Source organism: Stigmatopora nigra, chromosome 22, assembly GCF_051989575.1.
Source record: "Stigmatopora nigra isolate UIUO_SnigA chromosome 22, RoL_Snig_1.1, whole genome shotgun sequence".
Taxonomy (NCBI): Eukaryota; Metazoa; Chordata; class Actinopteri; order Syngnathiformes; family Syngnathidae; genus Stigmatopora; species Stigmatopora nigra.
Window position 1 is genome coordinate 9,074,546 of NC_135529.1, and position 25,530 is coordinate 9,100,075.

Genomic DNA, 25,530 nt, shown 5'->3' on the forward strand with positions numbered 1-25,530 from the left:
ACTGCAAAAAATAAGATTAAAGCAGTTCTAGATGTAATATCTCAGTTCTGTCACCAGCGATTTCCATATTTTAGCTCACAGGTCAGCAAAGAGCCTGATGCACTCATCAAAAGAGCCACATGTGGCTCCCAAGCCCTAAATTGTAATAGCCCTACCCTTGTCCTATAGTATGAACCAGAACAGTGTTTTGCTCAGAAAAATCTTATGTACCCAAAACCAGAGTCCAATTAACTCGCAATAATTACAACGTATGACTTAATTCTCACAAAATTCCGACTAATTCTGTAATATTCCCAGGAAATACATCCCACCACTATTTGTACCCCATTGGGGTCTTACAGTTTTACCCATTCACTCCCAATCCGGTATAGACCGCGAAAAAAATAGAAGAATGTGGCCTTCAATGGGCAGAACTTGGACTTCGGACTCAATTGAGACCTTGACTCATTGCATTATCTTAATCCGACTTAAAAATCCTTTCAGGGCTGAAAATATGTATAAATAAACACAGTTGTTTTGTCTCCCTTAATGTTCTCTTGTTAAGATAACCGATTTGAATGAAAGATGGAATAAGAAGATAAAGAAACCAAAGCATAAGGGAGTCACATAGTCCAAATCATGCAGAGGGGGATGACATTTCCATATTAAGGCCCGTGTTGCCAGTGTCAGTTCTAATTTCTCAGAGCCTGTGGGGAACTGAATGCTACCAGGCAGCACGGGTCTCATCTCGATCCTCCTCCATTTTGAATCAGGGCCGGCAAATCCCAAGCTGCAGGGGAAGGAATATTACTGGCAAATTGGTTTTAGATTAAAGGAGGTGCTGAGGCATTCTGCTTTCTCAGCTCTTTCCCAGGTGAACTTAATCTAATTTCATTAAAGAGATGAGGACAGATGATCGCTTGTGTCGATACATTAAGACGCTCCATTTTTTTACCATCCATAGAAAAACTGGCAGTGCGTGACAGCCGTTTGGAAAGTATCTTGTTTGTTGAACAATATAAATTCAAACTGATCAAAAGGCAAAGATGGGCCTTTACAGAGGGAAGACGCAAGCATTCGTCTTCCAGTAAAATAACAGTTTAACCCTGACATCCGGCCCGCTAGGCGTTTTAATCCGGCCCGCCGACGTTGTCCAAACTGTGTTTTTTTTTCCCCCAAGATGGCGCCGTCACGCGGAAGCCAGTGGCAGTAGCTGTATCCACCTTATTTGTTTTTCGTGTTTTACAGCCCCTCTATCTTTTTTTAAATGACATTTTAATGTCTTAATACATTCCCTTTTACTTGACTTTGTACTTTATACTTTTAACTTTAACGATGAGTGATGAGTGTATTAATACTTTAGTCTTTTTTTCTGTTTATGTTTCATATGTACTGTTAACGGATGCACTTTTTTATTTGTATCATATCCTGTGCTGACCCCGCCCATCTGTCACATTTTTAAAGTCAATGTGGCCCCCTGGGACGAAAAGTTTGCCCACCCCTGTACTAACTGCATTATAGGACCAAAAAGACTAAATTAGCCTCATGAGAAAATACATAAGCAGCTCCATTTGAGATTGTAAAATGTGGGATGTGACTGCAATAAATCTGATGGCACCTTCCGCTGCTGTACTATTTGATGGATTACAGAAAAAAATGTCGGAGTCAAAGAGGACGGCCAAGTGGACACTAATGGACGCACAATGACACTTCAGGAAAGTGAATGAACAAATTGGGAAGAGATGAATTTCACTCCATTTCAATTTATGACTCCTCAAAAAGAGAAAGCCTGGACAGTCAGAGCTTTATCACAAGTTTAGATTCACTGGCTTGCTAGCCAATGGTGAAAGAGGCTTTGTTTTCATTGGAATGATACGGTCGAAGCAGACATTTCTTGGCAGAAAATGATCAATCCCGGTCTAGCTTGACTCCTAAGGTTTAACAAATGATAGGTGTTGTCTTTCAGTGAGTAGAATCTATATTGTCACACTTCAATTACCTTGATTTTCACACATCAGGAGATAGCTAATCTCAGTTTTATCACCCTTGTGTAACATTTCACGGCAGTTTTCTGCAACTGGTTCATGTTTCTCATCATTTTTTGTTGTGCTCTAGTGCATATTTCCAAATAAATGAAAAATGCCATTGCTGGTTTAACCTTTACTCACATGTTGTTTCCCTCCCAGAGTAACCTATTATATCCTTCTTTAATAAAGTCCAAAAAAAAGCCAACTCTCATTTTCAGGACTGTAGCCAATGTGTCATAACTTTATTGATCTATTTGTCCGTGTAACTCTCAAAAGAAATTTATAGAGACTGACATGAACTACTTTGATAATAGCCTTGAAGCTATTAGAGGTTGAAAAGAATCCATTAGTTTTACGTCATTTCATATCCATATATTATGGATATTGCTTTACATTATGACATAATGTTTATAGTTACATCTGATCAATTTGGACTAACAGTTTACCAAAGCAATTGACCAATTATTTGCTATGAAGTAATTCAAGGGAAAAAAATACTAGGAATCAAGCTGATAATTCACCAGATTGTAAACTACATTAGTGCATTGAACTATGAAAACATAAGGGAAGCCAAAGGTTAAATTAAACTAAGTGAGATGCGTGGGAAGGGGAATATTTTTTCCACTACTTGTGTAAATGCCTAATACAAAAATTTGTGTTACTTTTTTATTAGCAGTGCATTTTTTTGTGCTTCTTAATTACTCAGATATGTATTAAGAAGAATAAAATGACAGCCAAGGAGCCATGCCATGTCACTTATGATATAATTTCTAGTGGTTTCAGTTCTATATGCTGGCTTCTAACAGCGTCCTTGAAAGTTTTGAAATTATATTATGCAGGATAGGAATTGGAAATAACCAAAGTTAATGAAAAAAATGCTCTATTTGTTTGGTAAGAATTGCCAGAACTATTTTTGTAAATCAGGCGTATATTTGTTCCTATTGCACATCTTGCACAAGTTCCACTTGCATTACTTCAAATTTCATTTCATGCTTGTGGTCCTCTTCCAAATATTACCAACTCTGCCCAACTCTGAACCGTTATTAAATACATGAGTCTTCACAACTTCTACAAATACTACCAGCAGTACAATCTGTTCAAGTGTATAAACAAGCAATTTAACTTCCACCATTTGGGATCTTAAAACAAACCAGAAAAATTGCAAATTTACAAAATGTCACACAACACTGCCCATCAAAACCCCAAAATCTCATTGACCTTTTACTAAATCAAGCCAAAGTAAAACCAATGGTAAATGAAACTGGTACAAGCGTAAAAAAACGAAACAATTCCAAATCTCTTCCTTGTTTAACCCTCCAGTAAAGCCAGGATGACTGACAGGTTTCTGATGCAACTAGCATAAACTAGCTCCAAGCATTTCTCCTTTCCTGCTTCAATAAAGAGATAAAAGACTATTGACATGCCAGGCTACACGTAATGCAAATTGCGCCTGCTATCAATGTATTATTTATAGGGAACGCTGTCGCCAGTTCTACAGAACTGGGAGCTAAGCTTACAGGAGATTAGGCATGCTATCTCATTCATTTACTAGGCAGTAATTGCTAAATTGTAAAGGAATTAGAATGTGTGAGCTTCCCGTAAGGCATTGCAACTTATAACCAGGTGGTTACCCCCAACCAAACGCTGTCTAGTTTCTTTTAATCAAATACACAAAGGCTTGACTACATATTTCTAAATATAAACTATTTAAAAGTTGATAATATGACAACTATAGGTGAAAATTAAGAGTTCCTGCAAGGATGAAGAAATGTGATTCTGTTTTTTGTTGTACATTGGAGCTGTATTCGAATATTATTTACTTCAACCAAAAAGTATGTGACTTTATTATTGATTTGAAGTTTGGTGAAGGTTTGTAGATTGTAAAAATGTACTGCAATCTTTACAATTACATCAGACTCATGAGTAAAAAGAAGGTATACCATATTTTCACGACTATAAGGCGCACCACATTATAAGGCGCACTGTCAATGAATGACACATTTTAATATTTTTTTCCATAAATAAATCATACTGAATTATAAGGTGCCCTGTTTATTTTAAAGAAAATTTAAGACTTTTAAGTGTGCCTTATAGTCATTAATATACGGTAGTAAAGTTTTGGAATATATACTTGGGGAATTTTTTGGATATGTGGGACCCTAAAAAAACCAACAAAACAACAAAAAAATCCACTTTCTTTCTCAAACAAGAAGGCTTATCTTAAAAACAGCTTTTCTTTTGTAGGTTTATCAATTGGTAAGACTGACAGTAAACCTAACCCCACAAAAAAAAATCATTTCACTTTTCGCTTTTAGATTAGTTTTCGTGAGTTCCATAAACATCGAGAAAACTGCCTTACCTTGTTGTCGATGTCACTCTCGCTGTCACACTGTAAGACAAAAGAAACAGACAGAAAAAATATAAGGAATTATTCATTAGACTCCCCTTGCAGCTCAATCAATGCAGATGTTATTTTGGTGTAGAACCACATATTCACTGACAGCTTTTAGAGTAAACAACACAGGATGAATGACAGAAGAAAAAGTCTTGTAGTCTCTGAGAGGTTTTCAACTTTCAAAAGGAACACACAAGCACACAGTGCATTTGGTAGTGTTTCCGTAACAAACTGAATTCTGTACATATACAAAAGGACGAAAAAGTGAATCATTCTTCACAATGAGTTCCTTTTTCTAAAGAGCCTTTTTCAATGACTTTACATTCAGCAGTTGCTCGTCATTTAGCCTCTTAACTGTGCTTTAAAAAAATGGACAATAGTATCTCAAGGGCGCAGTGCTTTGGTTGTCTGTGTCCTTAAGGCTATTAAGTGAGGTATTGACCGATCCACCTACCCACCATCCCAACAAATACCAATCTTTAAGTGACATTCATTCTCTAAAATGCTCAAATAACTTAATAACAAGGCTGCTTTAAAAGGTCTTATCTGCCATGTTAAAAAATAAATCTTCCATTTAGATAGGAATTTAAAGCAGGTGGTAATCGGACTGGTATATTGTCAAGCCTACAGACCTGAAATGTAAAAAATAAAATAAAAATTATTAGACTAGTGGTGCAGAGTAAGATATTGGCGAATATTTAATACTTATTTATACTTAAACGTACTACAGAAGAACTTTAAAACGTAGAAGAGAGCGGCAAGTGGAATAATTGCTTTAAACCTTCTCTTAATTAATTAACCATTCAAGTAGATTGTGGAAAAATGAATTAATAAATTAATCTACACAACCTAAAATAGAGCAATAAAAAAAATTAACCTCTATAGATTTGCTCTCTTGCGTCAATTATTCAAGATGGATATTTTAGTTTAAAAAAAAATACAAGTTTAGGCGTTAAAACGCTATGAGCTAAAACAATTGAAAAAATGTACAAAATACCTTACATTCAAACTTATTTTTTAATTTTTCAAACCATTAATTGCAAATAAACATCACGGAATATTCTGAAAATTACCAAGATGTCAGAAATATTCTAAAAAATATAGAAAATCTCATATGCTCCATAGAACAGTCATCATACTATAACTGATTCTATCATAGCCTAGCTTTTACTAGTAGAAAATTCCAGCCATTGGTTTGTGCTTTCAAGGCCAGTTCATTGTGGAATACTTTGTTTACTATCAGAAAACACTACTGTATAACTCTGTTTACAAGCATAGACTTCCAAATTATTCTTAAAGTAATTCACGGTGTGATAAACAACATGTAAGAGCTCATTTAAAGAAGGTGCTGACTGTCTGACTAATTTCTGGATTTGCAATTTGAGTGGTACTGCAAATGCATAACACCAGACACTAAAAAAATCAAAACAGTTTATGTTAACGCCAAAAAGATGAATATTTTAACATTGCCATGGTCAAATGTGCAGTCTTAACTTTATCCAAGCAACGTTGCAGTCATGGTAGAAAAAATATGATACATATACAGTCCATAACTTAGATAATTTCCATTTTTTTTTATAGAATGTGCTCACTAAAACCAAAATGTAAATCAAGTGTCTTCACGTAATCAGTTGCTTGTGAAACCTTGAGTAAACATGATGATTTACTAACAGGATTAAATCTATGCAGCCAATTGACTCTTGACATCATTGACAGACCGCATAGGAAGCAGTGTGATTACCTCACTTGAGCCAATGAGCTCCTGGATTTCGAAAATATTGACAACAGTGGAGATGTAAGGCTTCGAAGGTTAAGAAAAAAAAATGTTCTTCGTAGAAATAACATCGACCTGAAGAATATAAATCGCCTGGCTTTCACAGCGAACTAAATTTCATCAGAGGACGGCAAACTTTGGCTCTTCAAACAGAACTACAGCTACAAGAGCAGACACCTTTGGAATAAATTATTTTTTTGTATAAGCCAGAACAGGCTTGGGCCTCTGGTTTGGACTCTGATCAACTTATCGGAAGTATCAGTAGAGGCCATGTAAATCAGGCAGTTGAAGACAGACATAGTATTAACCTGGGGCCAAACAAACTAGACTTTAACATTACCCAGAGTCCCCGAAACAGCCTCGAGGCCCGCCAGCTCTCTGCTCGACTTCCATGCAGTAATGTGGTGGGAAGGTAAGAACGTGTACAGAAAGACTGACAAGGAAAGTGGCACAAGTAAAATGTGATGACTTCCATGACTTACTTTCCCTCACTCCACTAAATTAAAATACTGCCTTTTTATTTCCAAGATTAAATACCTACATACTCACTGCAGTAGCATAACAACACAGTCAAGACTGCTGTAAAAACAGACCATAATGATGGACCAGAACAGAGATAGGGAATGGCTCTTTCCATGGATCTATATGGCTCTCCACTAACCTGTGAGGTAAAATATGGAAATTACTAGTGTAACGAATGCACCAATAGGAGCGTCAGGGCGACACTGTGGCGTTGAGACTAGCTCTAGCACCACTTTAAACATAATTTAGGTTTTCATTACTCTTCTAAATGCATCATCTCATTAATACTGATTGATTACCAAAGAATAACAATGTTGTCAAAAGAAATCAGAGACTTTTTGTGATTAAAAAGTGGTGAAATGCAAGATAAAAATAAGATAATTTAAAAAAATTAATTAAAAAATCACTTTTTCATATATTTTTACTTTTAAATTCTGAGAATTTTAGAAATTACATTAGAAAATAAGAATAGTTTAAAGATTCCTGAAGAACTAGAAGAATTTAAAACAGCCTAAGAAACGTAATGCCATTGGTCTATAAGAGCATTCATTCATTTTCTGTATCGTTTATCCTCACAAGGGTCACAGGGGGTACTTCAGCCTATCTCAGTGGACTCCACACAAGAAGGACCGGACATGGTATCGAACCCTCAATCTCAGAACAGTAAGGCTGACACACTAACTACTCGTCCATCTATATCAGAATAGTATCATGAATATACAGGATATAGTAGTAGGAAAAAAACGAAACTATATTTTTCCATTTTCTTGCTTTAGTTGGGTGTGTAATTGAAAAAGTCCTTCTGCACTCCCTTCAGAGGCAAACAACTCTGACATAGACATATGTTTATGCCTTAGCACCTCCCACCGTTTAGACAGTTCTCCAGGCTTAGTGATGCAGCCAGACTCTGGGCATTTGGAAATTTAAGTTGGGCAGAGGAGAAATTAGGCGAAGAGGAAAGGAAATGGGATGTTGACTTGAACTGGCCCTAGGGGCATCTGAGAGAGTGTCCCTGTGCAGCTTCGTTGGATGCCTGACAGTTTGATGGAGTGAGCAGAGGCTACCCTGCGGCCCAAGCTGCTGTCTACAGCTCTGATGTAGCCCAGCGAGAAACAGATTGAGCCTCCAGGCATCGCTCTGTACTGCTACTCCACTCAGCGCTTTCCTTCTCACTCTCTACACTTCCTATGCCGGCTCTCTCTCTCTCTTTGTGACTATTTATGTGATTACAACAAATATAGAAATTAAAAGATACTCTTCAAATCAAAATTTCACCAACACACTTTACTTTAGCTCATTAAAATGTAGAAGCATACACTTTGATCATGTTTCCATTACATCTATGTGTATGTATATATGTGATTATATATATGTATGTGATTATATATATGTATGTGTATATATATATATATATATATATATATATATATATATATATATATATATATATATATATATATATATATATATATATATATATATATATATATATATATATATATATATATATATATATATATATATATATATATATATATATATATATATATATATATATATATATATGTATGTGTATGGATATATGTGATTATATATATGTATGTGTATGTATATATGTGATTATATATATGTGAATGTATATAGGTGATTATATATATATATATATATATATATATATATATATATATATATATATATATATATATATACATATGTGTATGTGTATGGATATATGTGATTATATATATGTGTATGTACATATGTGATTATATATATATATATATATATATATATATATATATATATATATATATATATATATATATATATATATATATATATATATATATATATATATATATATATTTCAGCAAAACGGTTATTTATCTGTATATTTATTCATGTATTTATTAATTAACTTATTACCTATCTATTTATGTCTAAAATGCCTTTTACTGTGTCTGTATTCTCACCCTCTTGCTACTGTGACAACAAAATTTCCCAAATACGGGATGTATAAAGTTATCCAATCCAATCCAAAACCGGAATACACAGAGAAAACCCATAAAGAAATGGGGAGAATATGCAAAAACACACAAAAATGTGTTAGTGTCTTTACCAACCACTCTTTTGTAAGTAAAATGATGAGCATTACAGATGCTGTTTTTTCTTTTAACGGAGCTAAGGCCAGAGCATTGGAGAAAAGCAAGAGTAGTGGGAGGTGTTGGGAGACAGGAGGAAGGGGAGCCAGGCAGTTGGCAGGCCACGGTCATAATGAAAAGAATCTGGCGGTAGCCCACTGTGTGCTGGTCATGAGAAGCATGTGCCGCCGGGGGGCTCTACTGCTAATTTAAGGGGGCAGCCAAGCGTTTCACGCTAGGCTTGTCATCAGGCCAGAGGGGGCCTCATACTGGGTGACAGCAATTGCATGGGTGGGTAGATGGTTTGGGGAGTTAGTTTGAGGAAACCAGCAGAATGGTTCACTTAGAGCCCCCCCTTTCCTTGTACCTCCTGCTTGCATTTTGCAATGATCAAACATCATCCCGGGGATGGGAGAGAATTACAAATGAACGACCTGTGGCAAAAAGAGTGGACTCATCTTCCTGTTCTCTTCAGTTTTCGCCTAAGGTATCGGAGGGTGTTCAAGATGGTCCTTCAGAACATGCTTCCGAGCAAGATATAATTTGAGCCAATATGGAATCGCTATTGCAGAGCAGAACCAAGTGAAATGAAATTGGCTAGTGTTTTAATTGGCGCTGACTTTAAAGAAAGAAACTTACTTGTAGGGGACATTGAAGGAATATTATGTCCTGAAACTTTAATGACACTGTCAAGATGGACTGTTAATATTATGTCACTATTGGAAACTTTAAGGGGTTTCTTATTGTACCTTTTTGGGTGGTAAACTTACCATTTAAATATATATACTTTAGTATACATCATGGATAACATAGTGGAAGCATTATGTGGCATGCAGGGTCTATTTTGATTATCTACTTACATTACTAACATTACCACATAACAAGGCTAAGGTAGGGGTTTTAAGACCCTTTTTAAATTGTTGTTGTTGACATAATGTAGCCTAACCAAGTCCAAGATGGAATTCTATGTTTTCCCAAAGTTAGGTGAGATTGAGGTAAGCTTATTATGACCCAAGAATGTAAATACTCGTTAAAAAATGTAGCTTTTGGACAAACAGGTCCATAAGGCTATGGTAGCTTCTCCAAATATTCCTTAAAAAAAGAACAGATCTGTTTTTTCTATCAGCACTAGTTTTTTTAAATGAATACTCCTAAACATAAAAGGTAGAAAAGTTCCCGAAACACATCGGTAAGAGCTATTGCGTATATACGTGAGTAGAATAACAATCGAAGAAAAACAGTTGTGTTCTACATCAACTAGACAACTTGAACATGCATGTGAGCCATGATAAGCCATAAGAGGAGCAGTGTGAGTGCGATTAAGGCAGTGCTGAAAGGTGAATAGTCGATGCTAGATGAGTGGGAGATAAAGTCGCTGTGAGAAGAGTTTGTTGCCTCTGGAACAAGCCTCCACATGACAAAGACTGGAAATGATATGAAGCAGAGCGAGGAAGACAGAGAGCTCTGTAGGATGAAGGAGAGAGGCAGCCACATTGCACATCTTCAGGCTGTGAATAATTTAGAGGAGCGCAGGGGAGACGAGATGAAGATGAACACAAAACACTGGCAGCATTTGACCTGGAGCTGGAGCTACATCAGTGCACATCACAGAGTGGAAATCTGTTTCCCTCTTCCTCCCCGAGTGTGTATCCCTTAACTTGGTTTGCACCTCAGCTGCCTTCCTTTGTGGCAGGGAGGTACAGCTGTGTGTTATTTTTGTTTTGCTTCATATTCAATGAAACTCAACAGGGTCATTGACAATTGGAGAGAAAGACGACCCTTATTACACACACTCATACCTAAAGAAGAGTTTAATATCTAAGAGAGAGAGAGAGTTCAATATCCAAGTACTGTTTAATATCTAAGTACTGTTTAATATCTAAGTACCGTCTAATATCTAAGTACCGTTTAATATCTAAGTACTGTTTAATATCTAAGCACCCTTTAATATCTAAGTACTGTTTAATATCTAAGCACCGTTTAATATCTAAGTACTGTTTAATATCTAAATACTGCTAAACATCTAAGTATTGTTTAATATCTAAGTACTGTTTAATATCTAAGTACTGCCAAACATCTAAGTATTGTTTAATATCTAAGTACTGTTTAATATCTAAGTACTGTATAATATCTAAGTGCTGTTTAATATTTCAGTATTGTATAATATCTAAGTACTGTTTAATATCTAAGTACTGTTTAATATCTAAGTACTGTATAATATCTAAGTGCTGTTTAATATCTCAGTACTGTATAATATCTAAGTACTGTTTAATATCTAAGTACTGCCAAACATCTAAGAATTGTTTAATATTTAAGTACTGTTTAATATCTAAGTACTGTATAATATCTAAGTGCTGTTTAATATCTCAGTATTGTATAATATCTAAGTACTGTTTAATATCTAAGTACTGTTTAATATCTAAGTACTGTTTAATATCTAAGTACTGTTTAATATCTCAGTACTGTATAATATCTACGTACTGTTTAATATCTAAGTACTGTTTAATATCTAAGTACATTTGACCAGCGGCCAAAAGACCGGTGACCAAAAGGGACCAAAAGACAGGCGACAAAAAAAAACGGTCACCAAAAGACCGGCGACCAAACGGGAGAACATGCAAACTCCACCTTAGAACCTTAGATTGAACCCTCGATCTCAGAACTGTAAGCCCAACGTGCTAACCACTCGATCACGAGTCACCTCATATTAGAGAAAATAAATAATTTTAGGATTTTACATGCGATTAGCTTAAATGTCTCTAGCTTTCCAACCAGGTATTGCAAATCTGCCGTCTAGTTTGAACTATGAGGAGAGCAAAAGATCATATTAAAGATGCCAACCAAAGACATTTTATAAAATGGTAACAACTCAACCCCAACACCCCCCACTTCATCATTCCACCATCCTCACACTCCCTCTGCCGCTGTCTCTTGCTCAGTCTGTGTGGCTCATATTAATGGGATGTCCCTTGTTTGTAAATGTGCCAAGTTGTGTGCACCACTGCGGGCTGTCTATTATAAGCAGGCCTTTGGGGCAACGTTACCATATGGCACCACATATGGCGCTCAGCAGCATCAATTAATGTTGTTATAATAGTGATTTTTACAATCTATGCTTTTACTGTTTCTTCTGGTCCCTTGTTTATTCCTTCAAGCTGCAAGCAACCAATTTGAAGGGATGAACAACAAGGAATCAAAAAAGGCCAAATCGGAATCCATGCTTACTGTTTGTTATACCATTAAAGAAGATTCACGGTCAATATTGTCAAATTTTACCCAGAAAATCTCAGTGAATGATTTCAAATACCGTATTTTCACGACTATGAGGCGGACTTAAAAGTCTTAAATTTTCTCCAAAATAGACAGTGCGCCTTATAATCCAGTGCGCCTTATATATGGAAAAAACAGAAAACCAAAAACGAAAAACCATCACTGTCGGATATTAAAAAAAACACAAACGCCTGAACTGAAACAATACTGTTAAATATGCAGATGCCATCTTAGTTTACAACATCTTCCATCATATAGCTCCACCCCACTGCACGTTTTTATACAAAAAAAATCCAAAACATCAACAATGGCTGGCTCTAGAGGTGACTGTGTAATGAGTGCTTCATACCTGGAAGTCAATAGCAATTACTGTATTTTCACGACTATAAGGCACACTTAAAAGTCTTAAGTTTTCTCCAAAATAGACAGTGTGCCTTTTAATACAGTGCGCCTTATATATGGAAACAATGTCATTCATTGAGGGTGCGCCTTATAATGCGGTGTGCCTTATAGTCGTGAAAATACGCCACATAAAATGGATCTAAGACTGTGTTCTTCACATGCTTACAACACATCGTGTAATCATATTAGGCCAGCACAAGGCCTATTAGTGTACACATTAGCTTTTATGCACCAAGCAATTAGAAGGTGATATGTAGTACTGATTTAGAATCTGTATCCCGCCCCTCCCTCCTTAGTCTTTAGTCAGAAATCTGAAAGGAACCTTAAGAAACAGCTCCAAGCCGTACAAGCTTTGTCAACGAGTCTGCAATTACAGACCAGATCACTGGCAGTTAGTGACGAGAAACGAAGCAACGCTTTCGTTTGTGGAATGCACTCAAAGTAGAGTTTTAAAACGATTTCAGATTTCTAATCACTCCTACTATAAAAGGCCTTAGTGTGTATGTTCGTGTCTGCACGGGGGAGCTTCCCTTGCTATTTCTTTGCCTCTGATTTTGATTGTTTTTTTGTAGGCTTCTATTTCCTCGCAGGGAGGCAAGCTTGGCAGGCAGTACTGTTTGAAGGTAGAGTCAGAAGCGAGTGTGGGCCTGATGCTTTGTAGTAATATTTCCAGCAGCACAATCTCATTACTCTTTGACGTGGGAGATGCATGCAGGGGCGGATTGTCATTTCATGCTGTCAAAAGTTCCGTGAGGGGAACCGGCGATGGGAATAGAACTTCAATGACCTGCATGTCTCTGGCTCATTGAGACTGAATATATTAAGCCAAATAACACAGTTACAATGCAACGGGCCGGATGCTTGGGAATCCTTGTAAACTTAATATCCAGTGCCCCAGGAGTGAGGAATTTCTTCCATCTGGTAAGTCAGAAAGCTATGTTTTACAGACTCCTCAAACTGTCTAGTAGATCTTCTGAGACACCTGAAACTAATTAACAATTGCCGATCCAAGGTCTTCATTTAGGCGGGATTTCATCAATGTCTGACATGATGTCATCAACTTCCAGGTTCTTTTATGGCAGGGGTCGGGAACTTTTTTGAAAGAGAGAGCCATAAACTATTCTTATTTTCTAATGTTATATCTAAAGAGACATTCTCAGAATTTAAAAGTAAAAATATATGAAAATGTGCGATTTAAAAAAATATATTGTCATTTCACCACTTTTTAATCACAATAAGTCTCTGCTTTCTTTTGACAACATCATTATGCTGTTGCTAATCAATCTTTATTAATGAGATAAGTCATGAAAAACTAAATTAGGATTAAAGTGTTGCTACCGCTAGTCTCAAGGTTACAGTGTCGCCATGACGCTCCTATTGGTGCATTCGGGACTCGGCTCTCTAACTAGTCATTTCTATATTTTACCTCACAGGTTAGTGGAGAGCCATGTTGATCCATGGAAAGAGCCACATATGCCTCTCGAGCCGCTCCCCATGGTGTGCCATTGCTGCTAGGCAATAGTTTTGTGCAGATACTCGCATTTCCACCTACTTCAGAAGTACTAGGCCAAAAACTGTACAAGATAACTCTTTGTTCCATTGAGTTGGTGACAGTTCTGGGGTTGCTGAAGTTATCTATCTAGTTATCTGTGTGGGACTGTTGACTATGGCCATTGCTTCGTAGAACAAAGTCCTTAGAAACACCGCTTAGACTACCATTGGCAATTGACTGGTTCAGGTTCTAGCTTGAGAACAGGAAGTTGTTGGAATCAGTAACTTTCTCGGGCCAAGAAACCTTCCCATGACATAACAAATAATCTTCCTATTGGGATGTCCTTCCAGTTAGATTTCACGTCGAGTTGTTTCAATGCACTAAAAGCTTTGCTCTGTTCAAGAAACTGCCAGACACTGAGTGAAGGGCCTGGTTACCATGCGAACCCTACCCTGTTGCTGGGGTAACTATCCCAAAGTGCTTCCTGGGTAATTTTCAAGGTCACTGGTTTGTGCACGCCTATGTGGTGCAGATGGGTCCACCCTCATTTAGAGCCCAGCAGGAGTTCTTTCATTATGCCCGGTGAATGGCCTCATTCATCCACTTCACCTCGATTGGTCACACTGAATCTCTTTAGAGGGCCCAGGACAAACTTTTCTCTCTTTTTATACTGCCTGATCTTCAACGCACCACCCACATCAGTCAAGCTTCATTTCAGGTCTAGAGCTTGATGATTATTTGGCATAGACCTTTTGGCAGAACAATATAATTAACTGAGGAATGTATTACTCAATCTTTCATGGAAAATTACACCTTTAGTTGCCAGGTAAATTTACAATGAGTCAATATAACAGTTAACAGCTCTTTCTTGGAACGCAATATTATTTGGTCATCAAATGTTGTGTTTAAAACTGAAATATTTTCTCAGCATCATTTACTCCCTAAACTACTTTGACTGGAGCATGTAGCAAGCTATACAGTTATGATATATATTTTCATGTTTTTAAGTGAAACCTAGATTTGGCATGATGCAAAGTGAGCGATTGTCTTAGGATACCGTATTTTCACGACTATAAGGCGCACTTAAAAGTCTTACATTTTCCCCAAAATAGACAGTGCGCCTTATATATGGAAAAAACAGAAAACCAAAAACGAAAAACCACCACTGTCGGATATTTAAAAAAACACAAACGCCTGAACTGAAACAATACTGTTAAATATGCAGATGCCATCTTAGTTTACAAAATCTTCCATCATATAGGTCCTCCCCCACTGAAAAATTTTATACAAAAAAAATCAAAAACATCAACAATGGCTGCCTCTAGAGGTGACCGTGTAGTGAGTGGTTCATACCTGGAAGTCAATAGCAATTACCATATTTTCACGACCATAAGGCACACTTAAAAGTCTTAAATTTTGTCCAAAATAGACAGTGCGCCTTATAATACAGTGCACCTTCTAATACAGTGCGCCTTATAATACAGTGCGCCTTATAGTCGTGAAAATACGATAATATTACGGTAGGAATGAGATCCACTTCAACTGGTGACAGGGCCCGCCATTTTTTTTATACCTCTCTCACTGACGCCTGAGAACACTATCTTTCTTTTTCTAGCAGCAGATTTACCCACATTGCTTCTCAAACTACTGAGCTGTAAAATTGAGTGGAGGCTAGGCAAGATTCAAAATGAAACTTGGCATTGTGGACGCACTAACCTTGAGGAGGGTCACCGACGCTGGCGGCACCTAAGGAGATGGAGAAAGAAAGAATATCAGCCATTTTGTACTGAACATAAGGTGAACATGACAATGGCGATAAGATCACGGATGGAGGAAAACATGCTTATGAAACAAAATGACAGCATGACATTAAATATAGAATAAAGAAATCTATGTCACAGTAATACCAACAGGAAATTCAAACCTTGTTATGATATGTTCATACTTACTTTGCTATTCAATTCCAAGTACCGTATTTTCACGACTATAAGGCGCAGCGCATTATAAGGAGCACCCTCAATGAATGAAATTTTTTCCATATAGAAGGTGCACTGTATTATAAAGCGCACTGTCTATTTTGGAGAAAATTTAAGACTTTTAAGTGCGCCTTATAGTCGTGATAATACGGTAATTGCTATTGACTTCCAGGTAAGAAGCACTCACTACACAGTCACCTCTAGAGCCAGCCATTGTTGATGTTTTGGATTTTTTTGTATAAAATCTTGCAGTGGGGGAGGAGCTATATGATGGAAGATGTTGTAAACTAAGATGGCATCTGCATATTTAACAGTATTCTTTCAGTTCAGGCGTTTATGTATTTTTAATATCCGACAGTGGTGGTTTTTCCTTTTTGGTTTTCAGTTTTTTCCATATATAAGGTGCACTGGATTATAAGGCGCACTGTCTATTTTGGAGAAAATTTAAGACTTTTAAGTGCGCCTTATAGTCGTGAAAATACGGTACCGGAATATGTAAAACTAGGGTGTGTACTGAAATACACACCAAAAATCTTGGTACTGAAATGTTCATTTTACTGTAATGCTGTACTATGGTCATAACAAGCCAAACAAAAGTATCCACTGCAATGAAATTAAAGTGTGTACTGACCCTTGAATTTAATGTGAACAATCAATTACTGGGAATCACAGGCGGAGCTAAAGATTAGATGGGCTCAAACGGAGCCCCAGTCCCACACACTATCATTTGCAGGAAAATTACTTCAGTAATGAATAATCTAAGCTCATAAATCCTTGTGGCCTCACCTACCTACGCCGCCTAAATCCCGTTGGGTTGCTCGCATTTAAAAAAAAAAATCCTTTAAAAAATTCATAGCGCAATTTTGCTCAAATCCCTCCTAGCAAGCACAATTATGGAACTTTCATCTCAATTGATTTATGTCTCTGGCTATGAAAGGGAGGTGCATGGCTTAGAGACAAGTGGGGCTGGAAAAGGGGGAAGGAAAAACAAGTGGTAAATCATTGTTTTTAATAGGAAAAGGCCAAGGTATTTTGTCAATCGAAATAGTTGCATCATGAACAGTTGTTATTCAAAGTAACATATTAGAAATTGCATATTACTTTTAAAAATACTAGTGCCTTACATGAATTTATTGATTTATATAGTAAGTAATTATAGTTAGTTATTTTTTCCTACTTTAACAATGGTGTTTTTATAAGAAAAATATTTTTTCTTAATGATGGAATTCCTTTAGGGGAAATTATATCTTTTAGGCTTAGCAATTAGTGATGTCTTGATCGAATATGACTATTTTTTTAATATAATATTTGTTTACAAGTTGGGATCTGATCTGGTAGTCACATGTTTTCAGGTCTATCATTAACAGGTTACTAAGAATAAACGGTGATTGTGTAAATATCGTAAACAAAACATTTCTTGACTTGAATACGAACAGTGATTTATCATTTACTGGTCAGATTATATTTAGCATTATTTTTAAAATAGCTGACATTGGATCAGAATTGGCAAAACATATCTTTAAAAAAATTTAATTGATCAGAAAAGTCAGTATCAGGACTATTATTACTAGAAATGCAATACAAGTAACACATTTTTAAAACAGTAATATTACTGTTTTCAGAAGATTGTCTTACAAAACTCGTTATGGGGAACCATTTTAATACAGTAAACCATAAAACTAACACTGAGAATGAGTGATAGAGAGAAGAAAGAAGGAAGGGAAAGAAGAAATAGGAAAGCAGAAATAAAAAGATGTAGTGAGGGGCCAAGGTGGGAAGGAAATGGTAAGCGGAATTCCATTTGATTAATAACACTAATCAAATTATACAATGTTCCACTGTGTCCTGAAATCTAGGGCTATAATGTCCTCTAATGGCGAGGTTCATGGAGCTAAACTTCAGAGGGAAAACACGGCACTGACTGCTGCATGCTTTAATGAAGGCAGTAAAACATCCATTTCCACAAGCATGAAATGAAAGGCAAGATTGTAGATGTGCACCCAGTGGCTCAGCAACTGCAGGAAAATAAAAGGCTGTTAACATAAAAGATACTGAGACAGAGAGCAGGGAGAGGGACGAAGGTCTGTATAAATAGGAAAGAAATTTTAAGGGAAAAAAAATAGGAAAGTAAGCCAAAAAGATGACCTATGACTTGAGTGCCAGTTAGACTTATCGACAAAAAAAAACCTACAACCAAAATACTGGTGACCAAAAGACCGGCGACCAAAAGACCGGCGACCAAAAGACCGGCGACCAAAAGACCGGCGACCAAAAGACCGGCGACCAAAAGACCGGCGACCAAAAGACCGGCGACCAAAAGACCGGCGACCAAAAGACCGGCGACCAGAAGACCGGCGACCAGAAGACCGGCGACCAAAAGACCGGCGACCAAAAGACCGGCGACCAAAAGACCGGCGACCAAAAGACCGGCGACCAAAAGACCGGCGACCAAAAGACAGGCGACCAAAAGACAGGCGACCAAAAGTCCGGCGACCAAAAGTCCGGCGACCAAACGTCCGAGCACCCATTTTTTTTAACGCAATTATTTAAAGTTTTCATTTTCTTCTTTTGCATTACGAAGTTGCAAAAAAATGTTTTCACACTATGTTGGCCTACCAAAAAGTTTGAATTACACAGCCGTCACATAGAAATGTAATTGATTTGAAAGCTGACATGAGATATAACTACATTACAGCAGCGACATAAGGGGGTGGGAGGCCCTCCTCTGGGACACAGCCTGTGGGGAGCTCATTACCGCCCAGCTTTGAATTATTGACTACTCGGGCTGTGACATTGATGAATAGAGGTAGGTGTCTAGCTGTAACACCTCAGCAAGTGTTTATCTCGACTTACAGCAACAGCAACCCAAGACATCTGAAGAAGGGATCTCCCGTGGCATGAATATTGCACGGGAAGAGTCTTGTAATGCTTCATAATTGAAAGGGTTGAGACCACGGTTAAAGACTGAAAGACTAGATCCTTGCCCTTTCTACCTTTGGAATTCATTTAAGAATTAAAAAAAAACGTACAGCCCTCTGGCTCTTTTTAAAGAAATGACACAAAATACAGTATACTACAACTAGAACAAGGGTGGGCAAACTTTTCAGCCCGGGGTCCACATTGACTTTAAAAATTTGAAAGATGGGCGGGGTCAGCACAAGATACGATACATATAAAAAAGTGCATCCGTTAACAGTACATTTGAAATATAAACAGATAAAAAGGACTAAAGTATTAACATACTCATCAATAAGGTAAAAAGCATAAAGTACAAAGTCAAGTAAGAAGGAATGTATTAAGAAATATTAAAATGTAATTTAAAAAAAGATAGAGGGTCTGTAAAACACACAAAAAAAACTAATAAGAGTGGACAGAGATACTGCCACTGGCTTCCGCGTGACGGCGCCATCTTGGGGAAAAATAAACAAATAAATTTAAAAATTGGACAACGTCGGCGGGCCGGATTAAAGAGCCTAACGGGTCGGATGCGGCCCGCGGGCCGTAGATTTCCCATGTCTGAACTAGAGTCATGATGACTTCTGCCTCTAAGGTAAGCGGTGACGCCCTACGCTTGACGAGCTACACTTTGGTCCCCTGGTCGCTCTTATTCTTTAAACGTAACTTCTCTTTTCAAAGCCCTTCTGAGGTTTCTCCCAGACAATGAGAACGCAATTAATTCAATTGAAATGAGGATGTGCCAGCAAAAGGAAGAGGCAGTTGAGGAACCAGGGAAACAAAAGGGAATCACAGGGGAGAACTCTGGCGATCAGCTGCGTGGAATTTAACAAACAGCACGGGGTTGGCTGTGCATGTGCATTAAGTCTGGAGCTATTTTAATCCTGTCTGCAGTTCAAACATGTCGGATGAATGCACAACTCAACCACTACAGAAGAAGGATGCTGGGGTAAATCCAATCAATTAGATGTTGATGAATTAGCACAGCTTTTAAACTCATAACGACAAAGAAGGCCAAGTTTTCTGAAGTGTAGTATTCATTTGAAATGCCCCCCACCCTAAAAATAAAGAATTGAAAAATCAGAAGACAATCCCTCCCATCTTCTCCTGCTTAACTGAGGTCGGGTCATGAGTGCAGCAGCCTCAGCAGGGAATCCCAGATTTTCCTCTCCCCAACCACTTTGTCCAGCTGTTCCAAGGGGATCCCGACACGTTCCCAGGCCAGCCTAGAGACATAGTCTCCCCAGCGTGTACTGGATCGACCCTAAGACCTTCTCCCAGTAGGAGGTGCCAGGAACACAACACGAAAGATGAGCCCAGCAGGTATTCTAATTAAATCCCCAGGCCACCTCATCCTGTCCATTTAGAGAAGTAGCATCTCTACTCCAAAACCCTTTTGGTCAACCTATTTCTAAGGGTGTATGTGGACACTCTCTGGAAGAAACTTACTTAGGGCTACTTGCATTGTTTTTGTTCTTTTTAACCATAAGTTGTCAAAGTGGAGGGCCAGGGGCCAAATCTGGCCCGCCACATCATTTTGTACGGCCCGAGAAAGTAAATCATGAGTGCCAAATTTCTGTTTTAGGATGAAATTAAAATGAAGAGTATTGATGTATATTAAATTTCCTGATTTTTCACCTTTTAAATCAATAATTGTAATTTTTTAATGATTTTTTTCAATGTTTTTAGTTCAAAAATAATTTTGTAAAATCTAAAATATATTAAAAAAAGCTAAAAATAAACCTAGTTTTAGATATATAAAAAACTGAATATTCAGGGCTTTTAATCCAGTTCTTTTAATCATTTATAAAAAAAACAAATCTAAATATTATATCTAAAATAGTCCGGCTCATATGAAACCGAGTTGACATTAATGTGGCTCGCGAACCAACCCGAGTCTGACACCCTTGCCATAGGTGAAAGCACTGCAAAAATCATCCGTGTAGAAAAGTGCTGACAATAGTTAATGAATACAGTAGTACAACTGAATACACAAAATCAAAAGTAGCATTGTACTTGCTTGATGTTCATGCGTATTATAGCATCGCCTATTGATTATATTTAACAATAATGTTGACTGTTTCAATTCAAAAGCTAAAATGCTTCACCTGTTTCTTCAAGTCGGCTTGCTGTCTGAACTGAATCAGCCGACTAAAAACCACAAGACTGCTGAGCAAAGTACGTCAAGTTAGTCATAAGACACTCTCGGTCAATGGCAGATAGTGTTCCTTGCATTAGCTCAAAATAAAATTAGATTTATCTTTAACAATCTAATAAAAAACAGATGACACGTTCCCTCATTTATCTTGCCGTCTTTCTCTGAAACTCTAGTGAAGAACAAATGGTGCGTTTTTCATTGAGCTTGTAAAAAAGGGGACATTTTAAATTACGTTCCAGCATCTTTCTCATGTATAACATTCGTCACAGGCCGACATTTTTTTTTTTTTTTTGCTGAATCCGTGCCCAATCAAGTTTGAGCGTGAACACTGAAGCTAGTCTTGTTAATAATACCGGTAAAATCAGAAGTAACACGAGCATGGAAATGAATCAAGCACTCAATTTAATACTTAAGATGAATGCATGTGCTGTGTTTATTTCTCCTTTACTTATCAGCTGACATTATTGCTATCTTTGACTTAGTGATAAGAAACAAATAAAGAACTCTAGGTCCAGATTTGGCTCGAGTTTAAAGTTTTTTTTTCTACTGATATACAGATAACACGTTTCTGGTAAGATTAAAAAAGCCTCTGATCTTTTAAATGGAAAAAGCAATACAAGTTCAAAATCATGGGATGTTAGCAACAGGGCTTCTTGACCTACCAGAAGTACGAACTTAGCTTAAATTTCGTCATTTTTCTTCTTTCTTATTTAATCCTGTATATTTGTGCATTCCAATCCATTCAAGGAAAAGTGTCAGTGCTTTAACCTTGTCTAGTATGAAATTGGACTATGAAAATGTTAAGACATTCCATAGAAACATAGTTTGTGAACCAATAATAGGTCAGCTTTTCATTGACAATAGCTGACTGGCCTTGTATGAGTTGTTCATAGCTATTTTCTTTGATAAAAGTCATCTCTTTGCCTAACAGTAGCTCTAAACTGGCTTCTCGCTGTTTTAAAAGATTTACCACGTTGACTCTTCAAGGCTTGCAGATAAAAGACTGATTTTAAATCTACCAGAACGTGACAATAGATTTTATTCTTCTGTATCTCTGCAAATTTTAAACACACAGACACACACCTAAATCCACTATATCCTCTGACCGAAACAGAAACCAGAACAACTGAAAACAGATTTTTTTTTTTTTTATAATACTCCTGGGACCCTGTCCTGGAATTTTACCGTGTCGTTTAATGTAATCCCCAGAGAATGAAATACAGGATGCAGACAGAGAAATAGTTAAATAAATATCTGCGGTATACAAGTTTGGAAGCTATGCAATTTTGGAATCCCCTCAAGGGTAGATCATATTGTACTAATATATATTTGTTGAGTCAATTTAACCTCAAATCGCAGGACTAGACTCAACCTCAATTTATCCAGTATCAAAAAAACACAGGCTGCTTATTGGCTTTTGGCTGAAGAGATCAACGCTGAAAGACGGAGAGCAACAATTGGACAACAAAAAAATCCCGCTTGAACACATATTATAGTATTTTTACGGAATGCCTTTACAGTATTTTACTGAACGCATTTACAATATTTTTACGGAACGCATTTACAGTATTTTTATGGAACACCTTTACAGTAATTTTACGGAATACATTTACGGTATTTTTACGGAACAATGTTACAGAATTTTTACGAAACATTTCTACAGTATTTTTAAGGAATGTCTTCACAGTATTTTTACGGAATGCCTTTACAGTATTTTACGGAACACCTTTACGGTAATTTTACGGAACGCCTTTACAGTATTTTTACAGAACGCCTTTACAGTACTTTTACGGAACACCTTTACAATGTTTTTAAAGAACGCCTTTTTGCAGTATTTTTACGGAACACTTTTGCAGTATTTTTACGGAACACCTTTGCAGTATTTTTACGGAACACTTTTGCAGTATTTCTACGGAACACCTTTACAGTTTTTACGGAATGCCTTTACAGTATTTTTACGGAACGCCTTTTGCAGTATTTTTACGGAACACCTTTACAATATTTTTACGGAACGCCTTTTGCAGTATTTTTACGGAACGCCTTTACAGTATTTTTACGGAACGCCTTTACAGTATTCTTGTTTGTGTTTTTTTAATCATAATTTAATTTAAATAATAACAGCAAATAAAACATTCAACAACAATTATGATATTCCCATTTTAAATGCCATGCTAAACAAAACTTTTTCCCAACATGGTTAGACCACCATATTTAAGAATTCAAACGTGCCTGAATATTTATTAAAAAACAAATAGATGAGAGCAGTATATTGTTTCTCAAATTATAAATGTGTTTATATACAGAAAAAAAGGCTATTGTTTGTATAAATGCTAAAATTACACTATACCCATACAAAAAGAATGTGATTTGGGTAGCAAATTATATTATAGTGTATCCATACAGATTGCCTATGATAAAATTATGATGATATCTATTTAAAAAATCTGTTTAGTTACAAGCAAAAGGGTGTGGAAACTCCTTCAATCTCACTTTTCAAGCTCAATGGTTCCAAACAGTGAACATATTTGCACAAATTAAACCACAAAAGGCCAGCTCATGATCAAGTGCAATGTGCGGCAATTAGCAGCTGGCGAGGAGAAATGTTGGAATAATTACAGCATTTTAAACTGTTGAGGAGATAACGAGTTAGCGCCTGGTGACGGGCGACAACTCTCCTTTTAATGAGAGCCAGAGAAATCATGAAACTTGAGAACAGGGACAATGAGGCGTTAAGGGCTTGTCAGAAGCTCTACTGCTCACCCGCCTTTTGTCCTAATGAAGGTAGACACTTGTTTTTCCTATTTTTCTTCCATAGCCATCACTAAAATGTCCAGTGACTTATTTTTTGGAAATCAAATTGTAATTATCGTGCATTTTTGCAAGTTGTATAAGTACGACTATTCCTCTATCAAAAACGTTTACATTATCGTTAATAAACTATTGCATATATGGATTTCTAGTTAATAAAATAAATCATAGGGCTAAGCGGTAATGAGCAAAATGTTAACGTAGAAATGACAAGTGCAGCCTATTTTAAAAAGTATATTTCACACTCATTCTTAGCATTTTTTTAACTCTTAAAAATGTTTTTTTTTTGCTAGTGTGAATGTTATTTACCATTATCACCAATGGAATAACATACTATATATTTATAGGCCCTTGTTTGATTGGAACAGTACTTGGCATGGAATTTGCGTACAAGCATATGCACACAAAGTAGACTGAATAATTGGTTCCTCACCCCCTGCTTTGTAATTATTGCAAGTATGTAGTTTAATTAAATGACCACCTAACAATTTAGGCATGCGGGACTCAAAATCTGGTCTCAAATTGACATCACGGCTATTAAAACGCTATGTAACAATACGATTCAGACAAACAGTTAACCATTGGGGTTCACTTGGTGGAAAAGATAATTTTGGGTATTGTGTTTTACAAAATTAGATAAAGGTGGAATCAAATCAGACCTATAAGTAAAAGAGGTATGCCAGGAATAAGTTATAAGATATGTATTGGTTTGAATCTGGATTTAGAGATGAAGGCTGTTGACCTGCTTATTGTGGGAAAACCAGTCATTTGTGTTGAACGCAAGGCAAAGGCCTACCGGAATGAGCAAGAGAGGATCTTAACACCAAAGAAGATGAAGCTCTAAGGATGGGTTTCCTGTCAATAAAAACAGGTGTTAACCAGCTTAGCTAAGGCGTTAAGAGCCCGGATAATCCTACCCTGGATCCAAGCAAAATTCAGCTTTTGAATACTAATACTAAAGATGCACGGTTAATTCACTAGGTCTATTTGGAGGTTAGCGGTAAGGTATGGTGCTGTTAAAATACATGAAAGTTCACTTTGGGTTTACATGAAATGTAATATTTGATTCAAAAGAACAAACGGTAAGGGAGGTTAGATGTCTTGATACCTTTGCAATGCAATTCCACATGTTTATTATGTGAAAAAATAACTTAGAATTGATGTAAAAGAACATTTGAAATCTGGCAAATTCCAGACTTTTTCTAAGGGACTTTACCCTTAGTTGTTATTCCTTTCCTGGTAAAATTAGTCATCTTTTTGTTTATTGTCCAAGACTTTTACTACAACCAGCTCAATTGCAAAACCCATAACCATGACAAGGCTTTAGTTAATCACAGACATAAAAATATTGATTTCAGAGTCCCATAATGCGAGGAAATCACTCTTAAGACGACTTATTGATATTTGCCTCTTCTCATCTTTACAATTGTGCAATCAGATTGCTATTGACCCATTCTTTGGGTTCCATGTATTAGATTTCCACTGAGGTACGAGTGATGAAAATACATATTCACTGCTCAGTAGGTCTGAATTTACACGGAGTGTGTATAAGTGCATCGTAGCATGAAAACCCAGACATAACCTTCACGTTGCTAGTGTCTTGCCTTTTGATGAATGTCAACAAAACAATC

At 36.8% G+C, this 25,530-nt stretch overlaps 1 protein-coding gene across 4 annotated transcripts in view; it reads right to left on the minus strand.

Annotated features, from left to right (window-relative positions):
* LOC144215511 (autism susceptibility gene 2 protein homolog) overlaps positions 1-25,530 on the minus strand; it is a 201,059-nt gene that overhangs the window by 77,755 nt on the left and 97,774 nt on the right. For all 4 annotated transcript variants that reach the window (XM_077744492.1, XM_077744493.1, XM_077744490.1 and 1 more), the window contains exons 4-5: positions 15,719-15,748; positions 4,366-4,395 (exon numbers count right to left, since the gene is read on the minus strand). In XM_077744492.1, the coding sequence (XP_077600618.1) occupies positions 4,366-4,395; positions 15,719-15,748 (60 nt within the window). The remainder of the gene's footprint in view (positions 1-4,365; positions 4,396-15,718; positions 15,749-25,530) is intronic.